Source organism: Zalophus californianus, chromosome 12 (genome assembly GCF_009762305.2).
Source record: "Zalophus californianus isolate mZalCal1 chromosome 12, mZalCal1.pri.v2, whole genome shotgun sequence".
Classification (NCBI taxonomy): domain Eukaryota; kingdom Metazoa; phylum Chordata; class Mammalia; order Carnivora; family Otariidae; genus Zalophus; species Zalophus californianus.
The window spans coordinates 87,387,784-87,415,435 of NC_045606.1; the positions used below are offsets into that span (position 1 = coordinate 87,387,784).

Genomic DNA, 27,652 nt, shown 5'->3' on the forward strand with positions numbered 1-27,652 from the left:
AATGAGGAGATAAAAGGTGAAGGTTTAAAAAATAGCATTGAGGGAACGGGAAGTTCCTCAGAGGGGAGTTGAGCAGAGGCAGGTGGAAGGAAGGCCAAAGAACATTGGCGGCCCACCCGGGAAACAACGTCAGGAATGTGAGATGGTCCCCAGCACCCCACATATGTATGGGTAAAAGTCAGATTGTGGGACTAACCCATACATAGCGCAGAAAAGATGCAAGAAAACAACAAGAGAAAAGAAGAGACTAGAAGGTACAGGGAGAGTAATTTGAGAGGCCCGAAGAAAGGTTCTGAAGTCTAATTTCTGTATTGCTGACCATAGTTACTGTTAGAAAACTTTTGCTTATCGTGAGTTAGAAGAATGCTAAAAATCAGCTATCATTCTCTTAGTAATTCTAGCTTATTTTCAGAGAACCAGAGCGATACTGCTCCCTACAACCTGAAATCCTATTACCTCGAGTCAGGTTGTCATGAATCAAAGTTTTTAGGCTTCAGCTTCTTTTGTTGACAGACATTAAATTGTGTGTTGGTTAAGGAGCTTTTATCATGATTACCCACCATATATATGTTGTATGTTAAGATGTGCATAATGTCCCCTAGTTAGGATTCTTACACCAACATAAATTCCTGCGTGTGACAGGGGGAAACCTCGTGGAGTCTGGGTCAACTTAAGAGGGGGTAGCCAGCTAAGTAGCACTCCCTTCATAAATAAATGTCATTCCTGTCACCTAGAGTTGCTGATGATTTTTAGACCATTGAAATTCGTTACAGTGACAGAAATGTTGAACAGAAGGAGAAGCTTTTTAATTAGGTTGAAATTGAATGTTTAAGATGAATTTACAGGTACTTTCTGGTAAGTGCAGTGTTGATAGCTAACCGATGGGCCCTATTAAAGAACTTGAAGCCTGTCACTCTAGGTCACCAGTCAAAGCCCACTGGAGAGAGCAATAATCAAAGACTTTTTCTGCCTGACATCTGGGGCAGAAGGTTTCTCTATGATGGTAGATTTACTTTGAATAGAGGGGTGTGCGTCGTTCAGAAAGTACCTTCAAGTAGAACTAATTGGTATTTTTTAAACTAAGAAGTCAGAGAACAACCTTTTGTAACACTTCATCACCTTTCCAGTACCATTTATATTATTATTTCATAACATTGTTATTTGTTCAACATCTTTCTTGAAAGATCCCCCCAAAACCTACCATATGTTTTTATTTATCCTAAGGGATTAACTATGATAAGGGTGACAAATTAGTATTATTATGGACCTTTCACAATTACTCAGCAGTGAAGAGACTAAGAACAAAATCTAGAAATGGTTTCCCAGTAATGTGACCTGCTAATGGATGTCAGGACTCCAACTCAAATAATAGATTATGTTAATAAGAGAGATGGCTGTGGTATTTTTTTTTTCCTGCAGCAAAGGTAGATGAAAAATGCTAACTGGATACCAGGCAATGTGCTGAAGTGTCTCTTTTCCACTGATTGTGTTCAGGGGCATTGTCCAGTCAGAAGAGAAACTTGTCATCAGTGCATCTTGGGCAAAAGATGATGATATCAGCAGACTCCTGAAATCTCTACCCAACTGGATTAACATGGCTCAACCCAAACAGCTGAGGCCAAAGAGAGAAGAGGAAGAAGATTTCATAAGGTAACAGATTTATTTTCTATGTTGTATTAAACACTGGGAGTAAAAACATCTGTTTAGCTAACTCTTCCTTACATGAAATTTGGGGCAATTCTAAATATTAAGCAGCAATGAACTGAACTTAGTAAAGTCTGTTTCTATCTTAACACACGTCATTCCCCACGTAAATACGCTTTGTACTCAAAATTCTAGAAGGGATTGGTGTATATCAAATTTGGAGAATTGTTAAATCAAGTTAAAATATCTTTTAATTTGTAGGTCATTTTTCCCTCTAAGGGGAAGCATGCAATTTACTCATTAATGCATTTATTTATTCAGCAAAGTTGTATTGACCTTGTTATGTGCCATACCTTGGAAAGATGACAATTAATGACTTAAGGTTCTTGCCCATACAGAGTCTTTTAAAATTGTTCTTTGCATGCTCTTCATCTCCTAGAACTGTTAGTTGAACTTTCTGGAAATATAAATGAGCTTCTCATGTTTGTTCATATACATTGTATTATCTCTGATTGTTTCCTACTTATTTTGAGAAATGTCAGGTCTCAGCTTTATCACTCAACATTTACTTTTGTACAATTTAAGTTTTTTATGTAGCCATGACACTGTGGCCTCATTCAATGAAGGTACTCATTTTCACATGGCATGCCACAGTGAAATATTTCCACCTCTGTCACTGTAGAGCTGTGTAAAGTAGGAAAAAATGAAGTAATACTTTGTCACATTAAAATTAGGTTTAGTCTTACTGTTTTTTGCATATTCAGGTGAATGAATAAATAGTAAAAATAAAATCAGAGCACTTTAAAAAAGCAAAGACCAGAAAAGGAATAAAGGAAGTAATGGCCAATATTTTACTTTTAACTCATCATAGAACTGTGGGCTCATCTTTTTCTCAGAATGTGGGTTGCAACTGTAGATAAATAGGTGTTTACTGCTCACAAAGTTACCTGTATTCATACATGAATGATAGTGCCTCGTTTTTACCAACCTTTTATTATGAAAATTTGTTACCATTTAAAATCATATCAAAATCGTGAGACTCAAAAATTCACCTGTAATTTAACTATATATATATATATATATATATATATATATATATATAATAGACTGTTTTTGGGGGGAGCTGTTTTAGTTTACAGAAAGTATTGAGCAAAAGTATAGTTCCCATTATATACCCTTACCTACCACCTTCAGTTTCCTCTGTTTTTAACATCTTGCATTAAGTGTGGTACATATGTTATACTTGATAAGCTATTATTGATACATTATTATCAACTGAAGTCTATAATATACATTAGGGTTTACTCTTGGTGTTGTAAATTCCTTGGGTCTTGACAAATATAAAATGGATGTATCATCTCAGTATCATTCAGAATTATAGTTGCATTGCCCTAAAACTCTTCTGTGTTCCCCATATTCATCCCTGCCTTCCTTTCCCCAAAGCCCTGCCAACTGCTGATTTTTTTTACCATCTCCATAGTTTTGCCTTTTCCAGAATATCATAGAGTTGGAATCATGTGTAGCCTTTTCAGATTGGCTTCTTGTCCTTAAAAATATGCACTTAAGATTCCTCCATGTCTTTTTGGGTGGCCTGATACGTTTTTTTTAATCCGTGAGTAATATTCCATTGTATGGGTGTACTATAGTTTGTTTATCCATTCACCACTTGAAGGACATTTTGATTGCTTCCAGGTTCTGGCGATTATAAATAAAGGTGCTATAAACACTTACATACAGGTTTTTGTGTGGATGTAAGTTTTTCATTCTTTTGGGTAAATACTACAGAATGCAATTGCTCGATCGTGTAGTAAGAGTATGTGTCATTTTGTAAGAAATTGTCACTGTTTTCCAAAGTGGTTCTATTTTGCATTCCCGCCAGCAATGAATGAGAGTTCCTTTTGCTCTACATCCTCTCTAGAGGTGCTAATGTTTGGTGCTAATGCTAATATTTGGTGCTAATGTGTTGGAGTTGGTACATTCTAACAGGTGTGTAGTGATAATCTCATTGTTTTCACTTGTATTTCCCTAATGGCATATGATGTTGAACATCATCTTTTCATATGCTTATTTGATATTTGTATATATATTTTTGTTGAGATACTGCTTATTTTTTAATTGGATTGTGTTTTCTTATTGTTGAGTTTTAAGAGCTCTTTGTATGTTTTGGATACTGTCCTTTATCTGATATGTGTTTTGCAAAGATTTTTTTCCCAGTCTGTGCCTTATGTTTTCATTCTTTTCACAGCTTCTTTTGTGGAACAGATGTTTTACATTTTAATGAAGTCCAGCTTACTGTATTTTTTCTTTTATGGGTCATGCTTTTCTGCTTTCTGATCTTAATTGAATATTTTATATGATTCCATTTTCTCCTCTCTCTTAGCATATAAATTATACTTTTCTTTTACCTTTTTTAGTGGTTTCCCTAGAATTTTCAATATACATTTATAACTAATTCAAGTCTAGTTAACACCAGACCACTGAAACAGGTAATGCAAGTACCTTATAATAAAGTATTCCTAATTCCCCCCTTCCATCTCTTATAACATTGCTGTCATTCATGTATTTCATTTATCCATAAGCTGTAATCACTGTGTATAATGTTGCCATTGTTCTTTTGAACAAATTGTTATCTGATCAATTAGGAGTAAGAGAAATAAAAGATTTTATTATTCCTCCTCTAATGCTCTTCCTTACCTACCGTAGATCCAAATTTCTGAACTAAATAATTTTCCTTTGCCCTAAAGAACTTCTTTTAACATCTTTGTAAGGCAGGTCCTCTAGGGACAAATTCCCTACATTTTTTTATTTGGCTTTATTAAGTGATTGGTAATTGGGCAGCATCCCAGCTAGCAAGTGGTGGGGAGCTCCCAAATTCCCTCAGTTTTTATTTGCCAGAAGAAGACTTTATTTCTCCTTTTGAAAAATAATTGTGTAGGGTACCAAATTCTAGGTTGGTGATTGTTTTCTTTTAACACTTTAAATATTTCACTCCATTATTCTTGCTTCCCTGGTTTTTGAAGAGAAGTCTAATGTAACTTTTATCTTTGTTCTTCAGTAGGTAAGGTAATTTTTTGCCTCAGACTTCTTTCAAGATTTTGTTCTTTTTTATTTTGTGCCATTTGAATATTATATGCCTAGGTGTAGGTGTGTGTGTTTGTGTGTGTGTGTGTGCGCACACACTCACGCGATGGCACACTTCGTGCTTGGTATTCTCTGAGCTTCCTAGATCTGTGATTTGATGTCTGTCATTGGTTTTGGGAAATTCACAGTCATTATTTCTTCAAATATTTCTCCTGTTCCTTTTTCTCTTTCTTCTCCTTCTGGTATTCCCATTGTCCATATATTACACCTTTTTAAATTGTTCCTACACTTCTTGGATATTCTGTTCTGCTTTTCTCTTTAAGTGTATACATTTAATCATATCTATAACCTGAATAGTTTTATTAGAAGCAATTTCTAGAGGATAAATTATTTTTCCCAACTTTTCAGGTTACTTTAAATGAATGTAAATCTTCCTGTTTCCTCAGCTTATTATTATGCAACTTCTTAGTTGTCTTCCATGCTTGCAAAGAGATTTTCAGTTGGTTTTATTAGTATCTCCAGTAGCTTAAAGGGATGGGCTTCTATCCCTATTCCAGAAAAGAGAATGCTAGTCCACAGAGCTGCATGTCTGTGTACCACCTCGTGCTTCTGATACAGAAAAGCTACATTAGGTCCCTAGCTTTCTTATTCTTGCTTTGCTCACTGAGTCATATCACCTTCCATCTTAAATCTGAAGGCAAAACAACTTATACACACATTTTAAAAAGTTTTTGGTGAATTACAACATACATGAAGTCAAGTGTAACCTTAGGTATATAACTCAGTGAAATGTTATATACGATTATACCCATGAAATCACCTCCCAGATCAAAATAGAGAACTCTCCTAGCACCCGGACAGCCTACCCTCAAGGTAACCACTATTCTGACTTGAATCACCATAGATCAGATTTGAATGTCCCCAAATTTTATATTAGTTTAATCATAGTATCGGGTTTATTTTGTTGAACATTATGCCCAAGAGATTCGTCCATGCTTCTGCATGTAGACATAGTTTGGAAAACAAATTATATTTACTTGAACAATAGAAAAATAACTTTTTCAGTCTGTTTTGTTTTGTTTGTGATTCTTTGCTCTTAATCTTTCACATTCTCTATCCTGATTAGCCATTGAAAGTGAAGATAAGTAGAAGAGAACACCCTTTATTGATGCTCCAGTGTGGTAGAGTTGACAGAGCCTCGGTGTAGCACGTTAGGGTACCATAGACCATGGCAGGAGCCAGAAAGACTGAAAAGTCACACTCCCCTCCTGTAATTAGTTTTTAAAGCACAGAGGGCTATTTGGCGCACGGAGGAATATAGAATCCAGTGCCCTTTGCATTGAATAAAGGTTATGTTCCCTTCATTACTAAATGAGGCCCTTTCCTATTCTTTTTTTTTAACTAAAAAAATAAAGTGTGTTATTTCCAGGCTTAACTTTGAATAGAGGAGGAAAAATAGGTCAAGCCAGGGCTTTAATAGAAAAAGGAAAAATAGCAAATATCCTTTTGTTTCCCAAGAAGCTGAAAGCAGGCTTTCTAGCCCATTGTCTCTGCACCTGTCATATATATGTATATATTTATCCTTTTGAGATCAATGAATATCCACTGATAAAAGCAGTCCCACTTTCTGGAGATGTAATTAACAGAACAGGTAAGGTGTTAGGATAAATAACAGAGTAGGGAGGGATTGTCTAGGAGTTGGGGAGGCTATCTGTATTAGACTGTCCCCAAAAATCTGTGACCCCCATTTCACTCAGTGACCCAGGATTTCAAAAATAAGAATCATTTCTCTAGAGCCAGGTTTGAGAAACCTTACGTAGATAGATGTAATTGGTGAGACCAGGACCAGAGTTTTCAGGTGATAGAAGTCAAGGAATATATAAAACCTACAAATTAGTCTTGAAGTATAGCAGGCAGAAAGATTAATGATAAAAAATCATACAATCTGTTTCAACGATTACAACAATCAGAGTTGACGGTGTCTGGCACTGTATAGCAACATTACGAGTTTTCAGGTGTATTATTCTCATTCAGCAGATGAGAAAACAGAGGGGTAGAGAAATGAAGTAACTTCCTCAGATTCACAGAGCTACTAAGTGACAGAGCTAAAATTTGAGCCCAGATGGTCTAGCTCTAAGAACTACCCCACCGTGATCCACCAGCCTAAAAATAGATCAGCAATTTATAGTTTGGGACTTTTGAGTTATTCCTTCATTTTCATCGATCATTATAATCTTGACCGGTTTTCTAATCATTTTATGCCAATGTCAGACATTTGTCATATAGGTGCTTTTACTCTAGATTTAGTTTGCAATTATTAGTATTCATTGTATTACATTGTTATAAATTCTCTGAGTTTTATGTTTGCCTAGTCAAAGAAAAGAAAAAAGAAAAAGAATCATTGTTGAAAAAAGAAAGATGACACAAAGGGGGTGAAAATATAAAGAGGATATAAAAGAAATTATGTAGGTTTCAGATAGAGTGTAATGCGGACCTGAATAGGGAAGAGAGAGTAAGGGTATTTTAGCTATTTTTAGTTACTGAGTTCTTTAGAAAATAACTTTTCATTTTATCTGGAGAATCAAGTGAGTGCTGTGTTTATTAAGGCTGCTTTTTGTTGTCTTATGAAATTAGGAACTCAGTGTGATTAAAGAACAGCAAAATATTATTTCAAAGAGCAAGGTCATTCCTGAGATTTTACTTGGTATTAGTTCTGTATTAAATGGTTAATGAAAAAAAGAATGAAAGCAGAAAATTTGCACATTCACCTTCCTTCTGTGAAACCCTAATAGTACATCATAGATCCTCAGTAAATGTTGGATGAATGAAACTGAATTTAAAAATAGGAAGAATCACCCACTCTTCGTATGAAAATAAAATGTAAAGAATGGTGAGCCAGTGTCTTAATTGGAAGAAAATGCCTTCAGTGGCCTCTCTGAAAGTTGCACACGTAGGAACAAGTTCCTTTTGGAAGCTCACAGGCCCAGGTTCTGGTCCTTGGCAAGGCCATTAATTAGTCTGTTTTATTTCCGTTTTGCCTTTGGTAGGTCTTTATACCTGTTTGGTTTCTTCAACCACCTCAGATTAGAGAGGCAGAAATCTAGTGGGCTTAGAAATATGTTTAGATGAAACATGGTATGAATAAAGTAGAGCATAAATAATTTTCATAAAAATTCCATTTGGAAATTTAAAAAGTTCTCAAAACAATATAAAGAAAGCTGTTAAAAGGTTCCCGGTAACGGGGCACCTGGGTGGCTCAGTCGGTTAAACGTCCGACTCTTGATCTCAGCTCAGGTCTTGAGCTCAGGGTCGTGAGTTCAAGCCCCACATTGGGCTCCACACTGGGCATGGAGCCTACTTTAAAAAGGGCGGGGGGGGGGGACCTGGGTGGCTCAGTCGATTAAGTGTCTGCCTTTGGCTCTGTATCCACCTCCGCAGCAGGTTTCTTGGGCAGTGGGGAGTCTGCTTCTCCCTTTGCCCCTCCCTCTGCTCGTGCTCTCACGGGCTCTCTCTCAAATAAATAAATAAAATCTTTAAAAAAAAAAAAAGGTTCCCAATAACTACAGCTATTGAAGAATCTTTAGATGAATTTGAAGGAATAAGTAAAAGATCCAGTGCAGGAAAAAAAAGGCTAGCTAACTTGAACAAAATGTTCATTAGAATGGAGACATATATTCCACTATCTCTGCAGGCTTAATATGACCTTAAAAATATAATTATAAAAGGAAAGATGAATCAGAAAATATGAATATATTAAGTACAAGGGTAGGAAATGCTTTGCTAAATTTTTTTTTCCCTCAATTAAACAAGATGAAGGTCATAGATGGATGTAGGCACTGCCAGACAAGACAAATAGAAGCAGACTCAAATCTCAAAATTAAACAAAAAAGACAGGTAATTAACTGGAGACTTACCTACAAAACTTATCAATTAATGTTCAAGATGACTGCATTAGGCACTTTGTTATTATATTAAAATGATATCACTCTTGTTAGCATAAGAGTGACAGTAAATGAAAAAAAAACCTTAAAATCTCTCCTATATATTGCATAAATGCTAATCTATTTAGACAATTATTGGAGGGTTATAATTATTCACTAGTATTATTAAAAAGTCACTGATAGAGTGTTTTCTACATTGTGTTTTTTGTGTAATTTCAGATCATGGAATTATTTAACTTTTTTAAACTTAGATTTTACTTCATTTAACACCATTCCTCTTTCTCTCATTTGGAATCTTAATCAAAGAAAAGATAATGATCTGCCTAATTTAGTCCCACTCAGCCCTTCAGAACGAGGCTGAGAATGATGTTCTCTGCCATTGTGGTGGGAGGGATACCTGTTACCTAGCCTGCGTAGGAGCAAGAAGAGGTGTTCTTAAGACAATAGCCAGCAATGAGACCAAAGCGCCGCCAAGAAGGCATGTGCCTGTTGTTGTCTTTCCCCAGCTCTGTCCCTGCTGATGGCCTCTCTCTGCTGCAGGCCGACGTCCTTCCAGACGATGAAGAACCACTCACCTTCTCACCTGCGTCTTTTTTTCTTTCTTGAACTTTTTCCGGTTCCCCATCTACCATGCTCTTTCCACCTCTATGTGTTTGCCACACCTCTTCTTCTTCCTGGAATGCCCTCTGCTCATCCCACCCCTGCCTCCTGTCCCCCCATCCTGTTCTGCTTGCAAGATAAAGCTCAGGTATCAGCTCCTTCGGCATTTCCTCCCCAAAACTCTCTCCCGCTCTGCACCCCTCCTTGCTTCCCTCCTGCCTTAGGAGCTCAGAGTCCAGGAGGGTAGTTAAATAAGCAATTTATAGTGTGAGGAGTCCTGCTGGAGGTAAGGACATGTATACAAATCTAAGAGACCAGTAGATAAACTAAAAATAATAATATAACATTAGGAAGGGGAATTGGGTATAACTGGGGGGAGGGAAGAAGGGTGGTCAGAATCAAAATATCTAAAATTAATACATCAACAAGTAGCAATTTCCATGTGGATGTAACCACTGGAAGAATTAGGAGCCAAAATAGTCTGTTTTTGGAAGCTGTAGGTTCTTTTTTCAGGGACACAAGACTAAGAGTGGGTAGGGGTCAGACAGGGGATCACTGCTCAGCATTTTAAGTTATTTAACCATGAGTAATTATTACTTAGGTTTTAATTTTTTGTTTCCCCCCCCAAAAAATTCCACATATCTTCAAACCCTGTTCCTGTTCACTGCCAGTTCAGTAATTCTGTATAAATACATCATCATTCTAACATTTTTTGATCTCTGCAAAAAAATCTTAATCTTAAGTCATCTTAACTTTTCTGCCAATTTTATGCAAAGCATTTACTCTTCTGTGTATTATCTCACTTCGTCCCAGAGGTTCCCATCTCTTCCTTCGTCTTCCTCCTATAACCCCTACACCCCACCCATTCCTCAGTTCCTTCCCCTTCTCCGTTCCAAGAAAGCTACTTGAAGACAGGCAACTTAATTGCTTACTTTGGGAATAATTCCATTGCCTTTGCTTGAGATCAGTTGTTTAGTGTCTCTGCTCTGAGTAGATTTAGATTATTCAAAAGGAAATTATATGATAATATGAGAAATAACCAGAATGATCAATGAGCTAGAATACTCAGGTGAGGAGGCTCAGTGATGTATGAATTTTGACTTTTAAATCTGCAATCATTCTTGGTAGCTGAAAAACCAAAGTATGTGTTCAGCTTATAATTATTGGTTATTTTAATCCTACATTTGATAATCTGTTTTGAAGCTTAATAAATGTTCTTTATGGAAATCTATTGCTATTTGTATAAATGCATAACTTACAGTGACTCACAGCAGAAAAACTATACCTCAGAAGTCCGAGCACCTATAGAAAAAACTTGTACCTTATTGTTTATATCCAGTGTTGCTTGACAACAAGCTACAAAGAAAACTTAGTAGCCAGGCTTATTTGAGTAGCTTGGCTAAAGAAAGTGTGTTCCGTGCTATCAGAGCACTTCAATGCAATTTTATTCCAAGTGGATTCTATATCAAAACTCTAAGTGGGTGCCATCAGCCTGAAAATAATGTGCTGTCCACAATTAGCTCTTTGCTTGTTGTAACCTAGTATCAATTTCTTTCTTTTTTTTTTTTTGAGTTATTTATTTGGGAGTGATTGAGTGAGCACAGGCAGGTCCGAGAGCAGGGGAGGGGCAGAGGGAGAGGGAAAGAGAAAGAGAGAATCTCAAGCGGACTCCCTGCTGAGCGCAGAGCCCAACGCAAGTCTCTTATCTCATGACCCTGAGATCATGACCTGGTGAGCCAAAACCAAGAGTCAGAGGCTTCACTGACTGAGCCACCCAGGCACCCCAACCTAGTATCAATTTCCGTAGAATTCTTCACTCTCCTTACCCACTGATACATCAGTATACTCATTTACTATTTACAAAAAGGGGGTACAAAATGTGGAGAAAACCCTGAACTGAGCTTTGGGCTTCTGCCTCACCTTGCTGCTAGTTTTCTGTGTCTTTAGCCAGCTCCCCTCACTTCTTTGCACCTCTGTCCCTCCTCTGTAAATGGCAATCTTTAATTCTAGATCTTACACGCTGGGACGTGTGTATATGTGTGTGTATATACTACATTAGGTCATGTTTAATGTCCAGTAGAGTTGTACTTTTATGTTGTGTACTTACATTTTAGAGTAGATGGAGCCCTTTTGTAATCATACACCTAGAACATTCTGTACATTTTGTAGAATTTTTAGTATAAATTTACTCTGTTTTAGCTACTACTCAGGGTTCTGGTTTTAGTATATTTACCTTTATGGCATATTTTTTGCAAACATTCATCATTCATTTGATGTCTCCAAATCACAACCTTTAATTATTAAGCTGATCTTACAAGAAAATTTGGTCAATTCTTCAATGACTCTTGTTTTCCAGAAAAATATTGTCACAAAAGCACAGGTTGCCTCAAAGACTTTTTGAAATCAAGTTCCTAATAAATTAGGATTCAGCACTTGATATCAAAAGCATAGGGTTAATGACCAGAGTACTTACCTAGTATCATGGCTCTAGAATTTGGGTATTGAATGCCAGACCTAGCGTAAGTCACATAGTGGTTGCTCAGTGAATGCTTGTTGCATGAATCTATGTCTGTACTCATGTACTACTTGATATACGGTAATGGAGTTAAAGAAGAGAAAGGATAGCATGGAAGGAGTCTTAGAGTGTGGGTGTGTATTAGTCAGCTCAGGCTGCCGTAACAAAACACCGTAGACTGGGTGGCTTAAACAACAGAAATTTCTTTCTCACAGCCCTAGAAGCTGGGAAGTCAAAGATCAAGGTGTCGGCCAATTTGGTTCCTGCTAAGAGCTCTCCTCCTGGCTTGCAGAGGCCCATTTTTTGCTATTTCCTTACACGTCGGAGAGAGAAAGAGATCTCGCTCACGTCTCTTCATATAAGGGTATTAGCCCATCATGAGGGCTCCACTTTCATAATTTAATTACCTCCCAAAGATCCCACCTCTAAACACCATCATTTTGGGGTTTAGGACCTCACCACATGAATTTCAGGAGTGGGGAGTACATTTCAGTCCATAGCAGGGTGAAAATACCTAGCTGTTTGCCTACAGTCTGAGTTGTCATTTTACACTAGTGATTGGAAATGAGCCAGAAATAAAGAAGCTAGCCGTTTAATCTGTAGAATATATTGTTAGTAATACAGGCAAAAGAAGAAACGTCATGCTACTGGAGAAGAAAAATGACAAAACTATAATGATAGAAAAAATTTAAAGAATTGTTTGTCACATGACTTACACAGTTCTGAGTCAAATAGGAACAGAGGTTTGTTGTGTTTATTTTTTTCTCTAAAGACCCTTTTAACGTTTTTATGGTGTTACCTTATTTTCTTTCTTTTTTTTTTCAAGATTTTATTTATTTATTTGAGAGACAGAATGAGATAGAGAGAGCATGAGAGAGGGGAGGGTTAGAAGGAGAAGCAGACTTCTTGCTGAGCAGGGAGCCCGATGCGGGACTAGATCCTGAGACTCCAGGATCATGACCTGAGCCGAAAGCAGTTGCTTAACCAACTGAGCCACCCAGGCGCCCTGTTGTGTTGTGTTTTTACATAATGAATCTCCCATTGTATATTTGGACTTATCACTCAGTCACTTATATTGACCCGTGATTAGAATCTTGGCCTCTAATTGGAGACTCACTATTTGAACCCTGGTGTTTTGCTACCAGCCCAGCCTCTATAGGCTTCATGATGAAAAAAGTGATCGTTTTATGTCTCTCTTTTAGACAGGGAACCCACGTAGAGGTGAAATTGCCTTTAGCAGAATGGTGCCTTTGCCCTGCCATCACCTTGGTGGCTCCAGGCCCTTTTCTTTGAGAAGAAAGTTATTTGAGCATAATAATTTTTCTGTGCTCACCCATAAGAACACAACACATAAACTCTTCCAGAATTCTTACACAAGGACAGAAAGATGGACAGGAAAAATTATGCATTTATGCCTTCATGGATTAAACATGTCAAAACATAACTGGCTGTCATTCTAAATGTTACCTCTCCAGATCTGAAATAAGAATGGCAAAGACAGTTTGTGAGAGTTCTGATTGCTTTCGTAATATTGTTCAAGTTTTTAATTTGGTGCGTTAAAGTCTCATTGTGCGTGTTATGTTATACCTTGTACTAAGCCTTCATTCTCAGAAACTCAGTGCTCTGGGAAGAAACTTAGAGTGATTCCTGGAAGACTACTGTCCTAGGAAGTGATTTTGAAAAGCACAACAATTATCCATCTATTCCTTGCTTCTTTTTTGTTTGTTTGTTTTTTGAACTTAAACTTTTTTCAAAGATGAATTCACAGAAAAATTGAAATAACTGTCCAATGAACGCATGTATACCTTGACTTAGATTTACTATTAACATCTTGCCATACCCGCTCTGTTCTCGCCAGATAAATGCACATACTTGTCTCTTGCCACACCATCAAAAGTAGGCTACCCGACATGGTGACCTTTCCCTCTTAAACACATGAGCATGCATCTCCCAACAACAAGGGCCTTCTCCTACACACGCACGTTATTACCAGATACATTCATTTTTTTGTTGCTGCCATAAGGGATTATCAGAGAGTGGCTTAAAATAACACAAACCCATTTTCTTACAATTCTATAGGTTAGAAGTCTAACTCGGGTCTCAGTGAGCTACAACCAAGTGTCAACAGGGCTGTGCTCCTTTCTGGAGGTTCTAAGGAAGAATCCATTTCCTCGCCATTACCAGCTTTTAGAGGCTGCTCTCATTTCTTGGTCTCCTTCCTCCATCTTCAGAGGACTCTCTGACCTTCTTCCATCATCACATCTCTCTCCCTGACCAGAGCCAGAGAAGGTTCTCTACTTTTGAAGACTCCTGTGATTAGGCTTGGTTTTAAAAAGTAGAAAAGTGCCTGTTATTATGAAGGGACTCTACTCTGAGGTTTGGCAGATGTATGTATGTCTCCCCTCCTTTAGCAATACACGAGAGTAGAGTGCTCAAGAAAGTCTAATTCCTTGGTAAGAAGCAATTTTTGTATGTCTTGAGGCAGCAGGACTGATCTCATGGGTTGTGAGATCGAGCTCCATGTCGGGCTCCACGTGGAGTCTGCTTAAGATTCTCTCTCTCCTCCCTCTGCCCCTCCCCGCGCTGCTTGTGCACACATGCTCGCTCTCTTAAAAAAAAAAAAAAAAAAAAAAAAAATATATATATATATATATATATATACACACACACACACACTTCTTCGTCACATCCACTAAGGTGACTGGAATTTTTAAAAAGAGAGATAATAGCAAGAGTTGGCAAGGATGTAGAGAAATTGGAATCCACATATGCTAGTGGAAAATGGAAAATGGTACTGCCATTTTGGAAAACAATATGGCATTTCCTTGAAAGGTTAAAAATAGTTATCCTGTGACCCACCAATTTCACTCCTAGGTATATATACCCAGGAGAAGTGAAAACACATACCCATGCAAAGATTTATACATGAAAGCTCATAGCAGCAAAACTCATAATAGCCTAGAAATGGAAACCAACGCTAATGTCCCTCAGCTGATGAATGGGTAAACAAAATGTGGTATATCTATACAATGGAATATTATTTGGTAATAAGAGACATGAAGTACTACTCTAGGCTTGAACATGGATGGACCTTGAAAGCATGTTAAGTAAAAGAAACCAGTCACAAAAGATGACGTATTGTGTGATTCCATTTACAGGAGTATAAATCATAGATGAATGTCTGAAATAGGGAAACCTATAGAGGCAAAAGTAGATTAGCATTTACTTAGGGCTGGAGGGTAGGGGTCGGGAATGAGTATGAAGTCTAATGTGTACAGGGTTTCTTTTTGAGGTAATGAAACTGTTCTAAATTGTGGTGTGGTCACATAACTGTGATTATACTGAAAACTATTGAACTGCACATATTAAATGGGCAAATTTTATGACACAGGAAATATATCCCAATAAAGCCATTATTTTTAAAAGTGCCCATGCCTGAGCCCCACCCATGACCAATTAAATCAATTTTTATAGATGGAGTTTGGCATGGAGAATTTTGTTTACACCTTCCTAGTTCAGCTTTTAATGTATAGCCAGAGTGAGAACCACTAGTTTAACTACCAAGATCCCTCTCAGGGCCAGAATATCATAAATCCATGAGTCCGGTGTTTTGTGCCTGTCGTGGTGAGCGAGCTGATTTAGAGAAACAAGAGAAAGAGCTGGTGGTCAAACCTCCACCCCCATGATGGTCATGATTAATTTTTCTGGCTGTCATCTGTGAGTAGAAATCCAGAAACTACAATTTCCCTGCAACCAGGAAAGAAAAGAACAATAAATTAATATTGTCCTAAGCCCCAAGCAGGACCGGGGAGCAGAGAAGTTGTTGATATTTTATACATTCCCCGTGATCGGAGAGAGCACCCTGGGACCCCTCCCAGACTCATTCCCAGTCATTCCCTGCACAGAATTGTGGACTGCTCGGCGTCATCTAGCCAGGCCAGAGCACTGCAAGTTTTTACATGGCAGACGGACCGTAGATAAAGAAAGCAAATGAAAAAAATCCTTGATTGTGATTATTGACGGAGACAGATTTCTAAAGAGGAACAATTACTTATTAAATGTGAAAAATAGCTGTTCACATGAGATTGTGTGATGAAATGCACATGCATGAAAACGAGTGAAGGATAGACTTAGTGATGAGTTTTAGCAGTTTCTAGGAGGAAAGAAATAATATTGTAATCAAGATAACTGGGCTATTTTATTCTTATTTATGAGGGTTTAGACAAGATCATTTTAGAAAAACAGTTTTTTGAAAACCTGATTAAAGAACCCATCAGAATGGTACTACCCCCATTATTTTTGACACAGACAAATTGAGTTTTGAAAGGGTTGAAGATTGAGCAGTTATAAAAAGCAGAAGTGATAAATGGATGTGTCATTGTCACATCTCAATAGAATCAGTCGGTATTATTAGGAATCTAGGTAGGTGACCTGACCTTTTTATAACCTTCATCAGTTTAGGCTCTGACAGATAATGGCTAAGTGATGTCTACAGGTCACCTTAACATGTCTCGGTTTCTCTGCCTATACAACAGGACTAATTAATTCCCATGCCAGATAATTGACTCAGTCCCCAGTAGCATTGAATATGGCCAGACATCGTTATTAGATCTAACGTATAAGTTAAGGTCTAACGTGGAAAATAGAAACAATGTCAACTGTTTACCTCCGAGAGAATTTAATGTAGGGAATTGGTCATACATTTTAACGAGGATCTATCAAACAGGAATATTAAGATAACCCATAGATTAGCAACAGCAAGAAGCCACTACCTCCCTTTAGCTGGAATGCCAAAGGAGAGAGGAATTTACTAGAACACAGCATGGTAGGAGCTAGAGACAAGAAGGAGATGCTTCCGTTGCTGGAGACATCACTCAAAAGGCAGAGAGGGTGGGGGATAAATGCCCTGCCTTCTCCTTTTCCTTTGCCCTTCAGTGTCCCCCCACCTAGGGCCTCCCAGTGTCAGTACCCAGCTGGGAGCCTGGAAAACAGCCTGCAGGGGTCAGCCCCTGCGGCGCCCCCCCCCCCCCGCCCCCCGCCGTAACAGATCAGAGCAAGGGAAAGATGAGGAATGGATCTTACAGCAAACAGGCCTAGGACTTCTAGAGTCTCACCCCTTTTGTTACTCTGTATCCATTCTCACCCTTACGCCCATATTTTAGAACTTCGTACTTCTGCTTAATATCAGGTGCTATTCATCATATAAAGGCATTCCCTCTCTCTCTCCCCAATAAAGGAGAGCCTGGATCAACACTCACTGTATTCATCTCAAGTCTAGGATTTCCAGTGTCCTCCATGGTCAAGTCTCAGATGTGACTCCTTATATCTGGTGACCTCTGAATGGAATTGGAAAGGTCGGGGCACCTGAGTGGCTCAGTTGGTTAAGCGTCTGATTCTTGATTTTGGTTCAAGTTGTGACCTTAGGGTTGTGAAATTGAGTGTGGAGCCTGCTTAAGATCCTCTCTCTCTCTCCCACTCCCTCTGCCTCTCTCCCCACCTCTCTCTCCCTCTCTAAAAAAAAAAAAAAAGAAAAGAAAGATTGGAAAGGTGATCACTACCAGCTCCTCATATAAAATAGTGGTGTAGATACCACCTCAAACCCATTAGGATGGCTATTATTAAAAAATTAAATTTTTTAAAACCAGAAAATAGCACATTTAGGCAAGGATGTAGAATAATTGGACCCCCTGTGCATTGCTGGTAGGAATGTTAAGTGGTGCAGCCACTGTGGAAGACAGTTTGGTAGTTCCTTAGAAAGCGAAACACAGAGTTACCATATGATTCAGCAGTTCCACTTCTCTGTATGTACCCAAAAGAATTGAAGGCAGAGACGCAGGTACTTGTATACCAGCAGGCACGGAAGCATTACTGACAACCAACCGAAAGGTAGAAACAACCTAAATGCCCATTGGCCAATTAATGGATAAACAATATGTGGTATGTACATAACAAGAAAATACTATTCAGCCTTAAAAAGGGAATGAGACTCTGACTAAGACCTCGAGGAAATCTGACAGTGGTGCTAATAGAAACATTTCAGGCAAGGCAAGCAGTTCCGTACTTTAAGTGGCTGTGACGGCCTGGGGACCACACTGCCCCTTCTGAGAGGCAAGAAGCCTGTGGGAGTCTGGTTAGCTCTTTGAGCTGGTCCTTGCTTTTCCCTGCTCTGTCCCAGATCAGAGAGGAGTGAGCTCCGGCAGGTTTCCGAGGCGCCTGGGCAATAGGAAGCCACGGGGAAAGACTGGGGGAGATTTGCGGGGAGAGCAAGCAGTGAGTCTGAGTGTACGTGTCATGTGACCAAACAGAGCCCAGATCTGCAGATCAGTCATTTTGAAACTATTCATGATGTTTCTTTCGTAAGTGCATTTAGTCTGCTGCAGATGCAGTTTTTTTTTTTTTTTTTTTTTGGCCTTTCTAAGATTTCAGCCGATAACAGAACTATTTAAAGACTAAATGGAGACAGTTTTCAGCATCTTTGGCAAAATTCTCTTAAATGAATTCTTGTCGGATAGACCTCCTTCAAGATTATAATTGTGTGGTAAAATTAAATTAAACGGGTTTTACACTCTTGGCAAAAATCTCTTAAATGAATTCTTGTCAGATCAAGCTCTTTAAAGATTATAATTGTGTGCTAAAATTAAGCTTCACAGGTTTGACACTTCTGTAGTTTGATAGGCGTCTGCGTGAGCATGTTGGCCTACCCCTGATGAAGGCAGCTCCTCGCGCAGGCCTCAGCAGCTAGAGCACAAGCTTTGAGTTCTGATTCCTGTTCCCGGCTGTGTCCGATGATCTGTGGGCCATGAACGAGTGCCTGTTACTTCTGAATTTCTGTTACTCCACCTTTTCAAGGTGGATGATTCTGCTGCCCACTTCAGCCCAATATATGTAATGTCTTCTTTCATTAATGGGCTCACAGAAGAAGCAGAAGATGAAGAGTACGTAGAAATTCAGATCTAGAAAGAGGAAATAGTATTGGCCCAGATGCTGGGTGGTCATCTTTCTGGCAGCGAGATCCTCTATAGCAGACGGTGATGGCATGTTGAGCAAGCCCGCAGCCTCGGTCCAAACCAGCTGTCAGACCAGCCAACCACCCATTGCCTCCCACTTTGGCTTAAGTAACTATAACTTCCACATCCTCTAATTTTCCCTGCTAAAATCCTTGATGTGTCCCTTCAAAAGATTTTCTCATTTGTGATAGAGTTCCCAGCTTTCGTTTTTAATTAAAAAGTAAACACGCTCTTCGGAGAAAATGTGGAAAATACAGAGAAGCACCAAGCACCAAGCGTAGTCCAGTTACACAGTTAGCATTTGGGTATGTAGACATCCAGTCTTTTTTGGTTTAGATAGACATATGATCATTTTTTTTTAATATCCTACAGTACATACTGTTTTATAACAGCTTATTTTACTCAGCTGGGGATCATGGCTAAAAATAAGCTATAGCCAACATTTTTCTATGGCATCGTGTTTTCTACTATATAATTTCTGATGCCTGTGTAGTTTTCCATAGTGTGGATATACCATAATTTATTTAAGAAATTAGAAGGTTTAAGAAAAGATCTGTAGTCGAGCAGCTAAAGCCATCCCCTTAAAGGTTATTGTAACACATAAAAACTGTCCACCAAGCTCTTTGACACACACAGATCCTGGAAGGAATGATTTTTTTGTGTGAAATGGTTATAGCTGTCAATCATTTATCCCTGATGTCCTGGTTTCTGTGCTCTCTGTAGGTTGTTAGGGGGTGATTATGGATTCCTGTCAAATGAGATGTGTACTATGTATTCAACATGAGGCAGTTTGTGTTTTTCTGTCTGTTGCTCTCCCGTCGGAGGAGGTTAAGCAAATCTAAGTAAGCCAAAGGGAAATGGGATAGGCATCCAGGGCTGGAAGCCCACCGCACTGCAGACCTGCCCAAGGCCCAAAGATCCCCACACAAGCAGATTAGACTTCTACATAAATACATTTGTCTTGATTGTCACATTCCACCCAGGGTTACACCTACATGCATAAAAACGCCTCCAAGCCTGTTTTTCAAAGCTGTTTGCCTCCCCTGTTGCTTTTTAACCACCCGGCTCAAAGGCATTTTTTGTGTTATATCTATCAAAGATGATTAAGGGGCTGGGAGAGTTGATATATAAGGACAGACTAAGAAAACTAAATATTTACAGCTTGACTGAGTGACAGCCACAGAGAAGATGCTAGAACTGTCTGCTGGGCTCAAATCAAAGAGGAGACATTGTTTTGCTTTTCCCAGTAACTTGATTTTAGGGATATCTAAATTCAGGGAAAGTTTTCTGAGGGTGACATCATTTATGCTAATTTGATCATTGTGTCAGTTAGAAATTGCATTTAGCTGCTGGTAGCCGAAGCTTGGAATAGCAGTGGCTGAAACAAATAGTTTTATTGTCCCTCCTGTGACATGAAGCCCGGAAGCGTATTGTCTCGGAGACTGTTGTGTAGTTCCGTGGTGGCATTGGGACACTCATGCTCTCCTAATCATTGGCTCCAGTATTGACAGCATTATTTTCGTACTCAAGGTCACCTGATGTTTGAGGAAGCACTGTTGCAGCTTCACATGCTGTGACTGCATTCCAGAAAGGCAGGGGGCACAAAAGGTCCCTGCCAGCTGAGACTGCTTATAAGGGCTTTCTTGGAAGCCCACTTACTGATTTTGGTTTATAGCTCATTGACCACCATATCTGCAAGAAGGGCTAGGAATTGAGTAGGGTGTTTTGCTTTGTTTTGTTTTGTTTTGTTTTTAAACATGGCTGACCCCAACAATCCCAGGGTCCTTTGCCTAAGAAGGCATGGGATGATGGATACTGGCCAGGTAACTAGTGGTTCCTATCACTATCATATCTCTTGAAGATTCTGGAAATCTGGCCTCCTAAGACACGGTGACATTTGCTGTGATGTTACAAGGTTCCATTTGTAAAACTAGCCCTTGAGATCTAATTTACTTACTTGTGATCATTTATCTATTTCAATTCATTCATCATAGCCTTACCCTGGGCTGACGCCAAATAAACCAGCCATCTCAACAGACTGTAGAGTGATAACTACAGCTTGTTAGCTTTCACCAAGTTGCACTGGGTCATGCACCTCACATCCCCTGAATGATTGTTTCAAAATCCTCCCAAGGGGGGTGGGGTGTGGAGAAAGATGAAAAAAGACTCACCCGTGGGGGATCACTGTACCCTTCTGTCTACTTTTGGAATTACTGAAATTGTCCCAGTAAAGGTTTTTAAAACCCCCTCCAATGTTTACATTACTTCATCTGAGGTCAGCACTCTCACCCCCAGCTAACGATGCTGAGAGAGGTAAAGCCGAGTCCCACAGTAAATGGCAGTTAGGATTCAGCGCCAGGTTTGTGTAACTTTGAAGCCTGTGCTCTAAGCCTTAGTTAGTACTCAAAGAAAGTGTGCTTCCCAGACAGTATCTGAAACTGGAGATGCAGACTTTTGGGTTCCACCCCGAGACCTTTTACAAGACCGGAAGTATGCACACTTCCGGTTCCTGCACTGAGTCTCTGTTGCCTCCGTGACCCCAGCTTACCCAACTCAGTCAATCGAGTATGACTTTTCCTTAGAAAAATGTAACCCTGCGTTGAAATGAGAAGCCTCATGGTGAGTCACTACTTGGTAGCGTAAACATTTTTTAGTAAGTTTTTAATTCACAGCCGTTGTTTCTTTCCACGTGGAGCGTCTGCTATCGTGCGGGCACTAAACGCCGGTGTGTCCATTAAGCCTCGTCCTGACTGTCAGCTGTTACTGATCACTGCGGGCTTGAAACGTAATATGGTTTTGCTACTTAAATAAAGCCTTTGCCTCTGCTCCCTTAAGGTGTTCTGAGTTTTAAGAAGCTTTGGGACTTAGAACTCTCCAGGTGCCTGTTCCAACCTTTACCAGTAGCCGCTGGGCTTCCCCACCTGCATGGAACTTTCCCTAAAAGACGAGATTTTTCTCCCTAGCATCCTCAGTTGTCTTCTGCCATTTCAGCCCTCTGTCTTTCTGAAAGAAAGGGCGCTGCGGGAATTAGATGGAGTCCCAGCTCTGCCACTCATGTGTCATGGGGGCACAACGGTTCACCTTCTGAGCCTCCATTTCTGCCTCTCGGGGCCCTTCCGACTCCCTCTTCCTGTGACCCCACAGAACTTGATTTTTCAGCACCCCCCCCAAAACATTATGAACATGCTGGGCTGTGTGCGAAGACCATCTGACTGTGTTTTTCCAGTCAGTAAAAGGATCCAGCCTTGGTTTTTATTGGTCTCTCTTTTCGAATAGTACAAACCTTAATGCCTCGTAGTTTGCTTCAGATCCTTTTACAAGTCAATGAGTGAATGAATGAGGTCTGTCATATCTCAACTATAATCTGCTCTCTTCAAGAGACTGGACCCTCTTTGCTTTTGAACATTTTAAAACGTTTTCTAGCTGGTCAACTTGGTAGTTTTATTTATGCCCATAACCTTCAAACCATGTACATTTTTTCACGCCCTAAGCTATTGGCCAACGTCCATAGCAGAAGAGGCAAGAAAAAAACCCACGAGAGAACGGGCATCAAAGCCATTCCCAGGGACCATCACTGTCTAGGTGAGGTCCATGCTGGCTCCTGTTGAAGGTATGAGCATCAGGGAAACTTCATTCTTCTAAGAACTATCTTTCTCCTACTAGAATAATTTTAAGCAGGTATATGATCGTTTTCTCACAACAGTAAACCTAGTAAAGATAGCATACTATGAAATACTGACAAATAACCACTGTGCTAGACCTGCCTAAAACAGTATTGCCCACCTCTGTCTTTTCCGTGCTGTATGTGAAATATGTTTCTGATTTGTTTCTCAGGGCAGCCTTTGGCAAGGAGTCGGAAGTTCTTATTGGGAACCTGGGTGATAAGTTAATCCCTCCGCAAGACATCCTCCGTGATGTCAGTGACCTCAAAGCTTTGGCCAACATGCATGAAAGCCTGGAGTGGCTAGCAGGTCGAACAAAGTCAGCTTTCTCCAATCTTTCTACATCCCAGAGTAAGTATCTATTATGGCGGCAGTTGTGGGGACAGCGGAAGGAACTAGACTGAGTAGTTTCATTTGAAACGCGGGTGCGTATACATGTCCCCATATGAGGGGATGTCCAGGTTGTCAGAAGGTCCGTGCTAGATCCATGCAAGAATTCTGCTTGGGCTGCGCCTCTCATAGTTTGTGATTCCACTGAAGGAAGTAATCTCGGTTTCCCTGGGTGGGGCATGGAAAGCCAAAAAAGGTTCACGTTCACATAGCTTGATATTAAACCTTCGAAACATAAAATCGTGGAAGAACACAGTGGTTGTGTCTCCAGAACAGAAAACAGTACCTTTGTCCTCCTTACAGCTTCTCAAGGATAGGAACTGTCTCAGAGCTGAGCACACGGCTGGTGGTTTCACTGTAACTGCCGTAAAGCTAATGAAAAAGTGTCTAACGAGAATAATAGAAGTGACGAAGGTGCTAGAAAATAGACAATGAGAAAAACAGTGATTCCCGAAAAGGAATGGTTGAGAGATAACTTACAGAATTCAAGGAAAGGAAGAGATAGGATATGAAATAAAAATGGGAAACTTTTTTCTATTGAGGGCCAATGACTCCGAGAAAAAGAATTTGAAAACTTTAGGGCACATACACTTTATTCACTAGCGATAAAATAAATACTTTGGGGCACATTAAAAGCATGAGTTCAGAAGTATGTGTTAGGCTGTTAAAATAGAAGCAAAGAGAAAACGTTAGGAAGAAGGAATAAAGGAGCTGACAGATCTGAATGCATAAATAAACAGCAGGAGAAAGTAAAATAAAGCAATAACGTGAGAGAAACAGACTCAGCTTTGAACTTAATATTAGAGTTAACTGTTAGGAGATAATTAGAAGGAAAAAGCCCGCATTGTTTGGACTGTGAACTTCAGAGTAAGTTATTTATTATCATTGTCTTTTGAAAAGTCGTGATTTTGGTAACCACGCTTCCAGCCTCGAGATGGAAGCCGTGGGGATGAAACTCACAGGGGTAAATTCTTCCCTGAAATACGTGCCCCCTAGAGGCTCAGGATCCCTTGAATGCTCCCTGCTAAACCCGCCTGGTGCTGATTATGTCGCTGTCCTAAAGCTCAGTAGTGGATGGGGAAGATGGACAGAAGGAAGGGGGCTTTTGAGCGAGATTATATACTCTGCTTTAGAAGTCTTCTTGAAATACTACTTTTCATTTATACTTTTATTTTTATGCTTCTTATTTAACCGTACTTTTTGTCTGAGGCTAAAATTACACATTATTTAGTCTCTGAATCTGTAAGAATAGGGTAGTTTGGGCGCAGCGTGGGGCCTGAGCAGCTCTTCGTCAGGAGATATCCTTGAAAAGCCCTCAACTTTCTAATCCTGTCAGGATCAGGCAGTCTGTCACAAGCAGTAGTCTAAATTACCCAGTTTATCCCAGCCCCACCCCACTGCACCAAAAATAAAAGTCAGAGCTAATTCCCCTTCTGCTAATTGCCAAATAAACAGTTCTGGTAAAGGGGTCACATGCTGCTTTTCCCGGTTTCCTTTGATCCCTACAAATGCAGGACTGCTTGGGGTCAGTTGACTGGGAAGGGGTCCTTTCGTTTGGTAGGCCATCGACATCTGATATTTAATAATGCAGTCTCTTATTTCCAGTGGCTCAGCATTCCAGACTTCTGTTCTGCCCATTTGAAAAGGGTTTTGCAAAGCAAAACAGTCCGTAACCTCTACAGCCAGCCCCTGAATGATTCACACTGGCTAACCTGACATCAGCTGTTTTCAAAAAGAGAAAGATGTTCTCTGAGTTATGCTCAACTTTGTAATTGAACGATATACCTGTTATGTTCATGTCACTGAGAGTACCCAGTACACTTGATGTCTAATTCTTGTCTTTAATCATCTCTGTTATTCTGACAAAGATCTCTTCTACCACACCCGTTAATACTTTGTCTCCTGTGTTCAGTTCCATTTTATAATATAAGTTGTACTCTCTCAGTTCTTTTCAGGGTGATTATTCCACCCAGTGAGTGATTTCAGTGACTGTCAGCATTTTGACGATCAGAACCAAACCCAAGTGAACTGTAATCACTACTTATGTTGTCTTTGCTAAAACAAAGCATTTAGCGAACCTGGTTTATTCTGCTAACAACAAGCCTGGCTCACCCGCACTCATCTGTTCTCTGAATTCCCAGGAGAGATGCCCATTGATGTTTATAATTTGAGCAAAGCAGGGAATTCTCTGATAATGGGTTACTTTGATTGCTCCATGTCAGTGAGACTCTAGAAAGGGAAAAAGGGGTAGCTCTTTATTATTCCTTTGAAAAGTGAACCAAATGATTACCTCAACAAAAGTTTCCAAATCTGGAGACTAGGTAGCATGAAGAAAATGCCAGCCTTTTATCTAGCACTCAGGGATACTCAGCAGGATGGGAAGAGATCCAGAAAAGAAGATTTCAGTTCATTTCTTGCTCCACATTCTGTAAACTATTTGGTAAATACGCGGCTTTGATAGAATGACAAAGCTAGTAGTGTTGATGGAGTAGAGGAAATTTGCAGAAAATTATTTTCATAGTAGAATATCTCTCCAGACATTACAGCAGGACTGCCATCCACCCAAAACATGTCATGTCACACAGAACAGAGTACTGCATTTTAGTGGCAGGGCATGGTCGCCCATTTGTCCGAGAGGTGAAAGCTGACCATTTCTTCAAAGATAATTTTTCTATTTCTTTTAGTGTTTGCCTCAATGTCACTCTGTCTCTTCGTGCTTAAAAGGGTCCTCTTACCTCAAAGAGGTCCTGATTACATCAAAGGCACTGCTCTTACTTTCATCCTCCTGCAGTTTTTGGTTCCTGCTCCATTTCTTCTGGTATCATCCCCATCCCCCACCACCCTCATCTTCCCTCGTACCTGTTCTGCTTAGGATTCTTTCCATTGAAAGAAACAGACCAGTGGAAGGGAAAATAATTCATGGACTCATAAAACTGGTAAATCAAAGGCTTCGGGTGTGGCTGGATCCAGGTTTACAAGATAGCATCCTGTCACAGACATGCTTACACACCTCCGCATGCTCTCTTACGCATTCTCTCTCTCTCTCCCTGCCCTTCTTGCCTCCCTTCCTCTGTCTCTTGGCATTTTCTCTTTATTGCTTTCCATCTCAGGCAAGCACTTTCCTTATGTCAACATCCTTGGCCACCAGCAGCCCCAGGATTATTTGATCCCGGACAAAAAAAAAAAAAAAAAAAGAACATCTTTTCCAAGAGCTCCAGAAACAATTCCAGAAAGGCCTTGGATTGACCCAGCTTGACCTTCTCTCATGGGTTCTACCTGATTCTCTTTGTATAAGCCTTGTTTCCTGACTCTGTTTTTCTCCCCATCTGCAACTCAGTCTCTGTCTCCCGCTCCCTCTTCTAGAACTCCTTTATGTTCAGGACATGGTTTCAGTGCAAAGAAGTTGAGCAGGATCATATTTAGCATTGGGCATTCAGGATCTAGGTTTATACATATTTTCCCCCATGGATCACAATTTCAACCTTGTAGTACAGACTGAAGGTAGCATCTGCCCTTTGTACTATCTGCTGTGTTTAAGAATCCTAAACAAAGACACTGAGATGAACTGTTCCCTTAAGAAATTTCTCAGCAAATGTGACCTACATAAAAATTGTTGGAGTGTATTCAATTTGAACATTAATGGTTTTCTTTTGTAGTGTATCCTTTTGTTTTAGATATGTGTGGCTTTTAAAAATAGACTACAGAGAAGTGGAGGGTTCAAGGGCTTATTTTGTCTGCATTGCTTCCTCAGGAGGCCTCCTCTCTGTCTTGGATCCTGTAAAAAAATCTCCAGGATTAGAGATCCTAAAACCTCCTTGATTACATATTCTGCTCTTTAAGTAACCTTACCATCTGGGAGGTCATTTATTTTTTCTTTCTTTTGTCTTCTTTTCTTTCTTTCTTTCAAAAGTCCCTTTGCTTCAGTCTAACCCTCTTTCTTCTGCCTGTTCTTCAGAAATCAGATGTTGAATATTTTCTCCATAAAATACAAGACGTATCTGAAAATACTTCCCTGGCTTCTACCTGCCCATCTCTAGATATTGAAGACATCTGGCCTGACAGTCCCAGTCTCTGAATCAAGGGCAACCAAACATGCAGAATTAGGAGCCCAGAGCAGGCCCAAGTTCACTCACACTCTCTTGGTTGGTGAACTTGGCTGTTTGTGAATGTGGGCCCTACCATGGGTTCCTTTGACCCAGGCTATCCACCACTGCTCGCAGTTCCCATGACTGGATTTCTTGCTGAGCCCACATGCACAGATGATAAGCAATAAAATATCATACCGTAGGCTTTTCCAGTCTGAGAAACCAAAGGTTAAAACATTCCTCTAACCTCCAGGGTGAGTAAATGTCACAATTTTGGTTTCTGGAATTGGTTCAGGAATTGTAGTATTAGTTTTACAATTATTTATCTACTTTTTTATTATAAAAATACATAATACTAAATATACCATCTTAACCATTTTTTAAAGATTTGTTAATTTATTTGAGAAAGAGAGTGAGTGCATGCACCAGTGGGGGGAAGGTCAGAGAGAGAGAGAGAGAAAAAGAGTCTTCAAGCAGACTCCATGCTTAGTATGGAGCCCGGGGGGGGGGGGGGGGGGCCTCGATCCCACGACCCATGAGATCATGACCTGAGCCAAAACCAAAAATCAGTTGCTTAATCCACTGAGCCACCCAGGTGCCCCCATCTTAACCATTTTTGAGTGTACAGTATTGTAGTATTAAATATATTATTGTGCAGCAGATCTCTAGAACTTTTTCATCTCGCACAACTGAAACTCTATACCCACTGAACAATTCTCCATTTCCT

The 27,652-nt window shown here is 39.7% G+C and overlaps 1 protein-coding gene across 1 annotated transcript in view; it reads left to right on the forward strand.

Moving 5' to 3' along the window:
• Positions 1–27,652, forward strand: part of EXOC4 (exocyst complex component 4) — a 718,447-nt gene that overhangs the window by 587,882 nt on the left and 102,913 nt on the right. The window contains exons 13-14 of the mRNA XM_027573746.2: positions 1,495–1,650; positions 22,623–22,801. Of these exons, the coding sequence (XP_027429547.1) occupies positions 1,495–1,650; positions 22,623–22,801 (335 nt within the window). The remainder of the gene's footprint in view (positions 1–1,494; positions 1,651–22,622; positions 22,802–27,652) is intronic.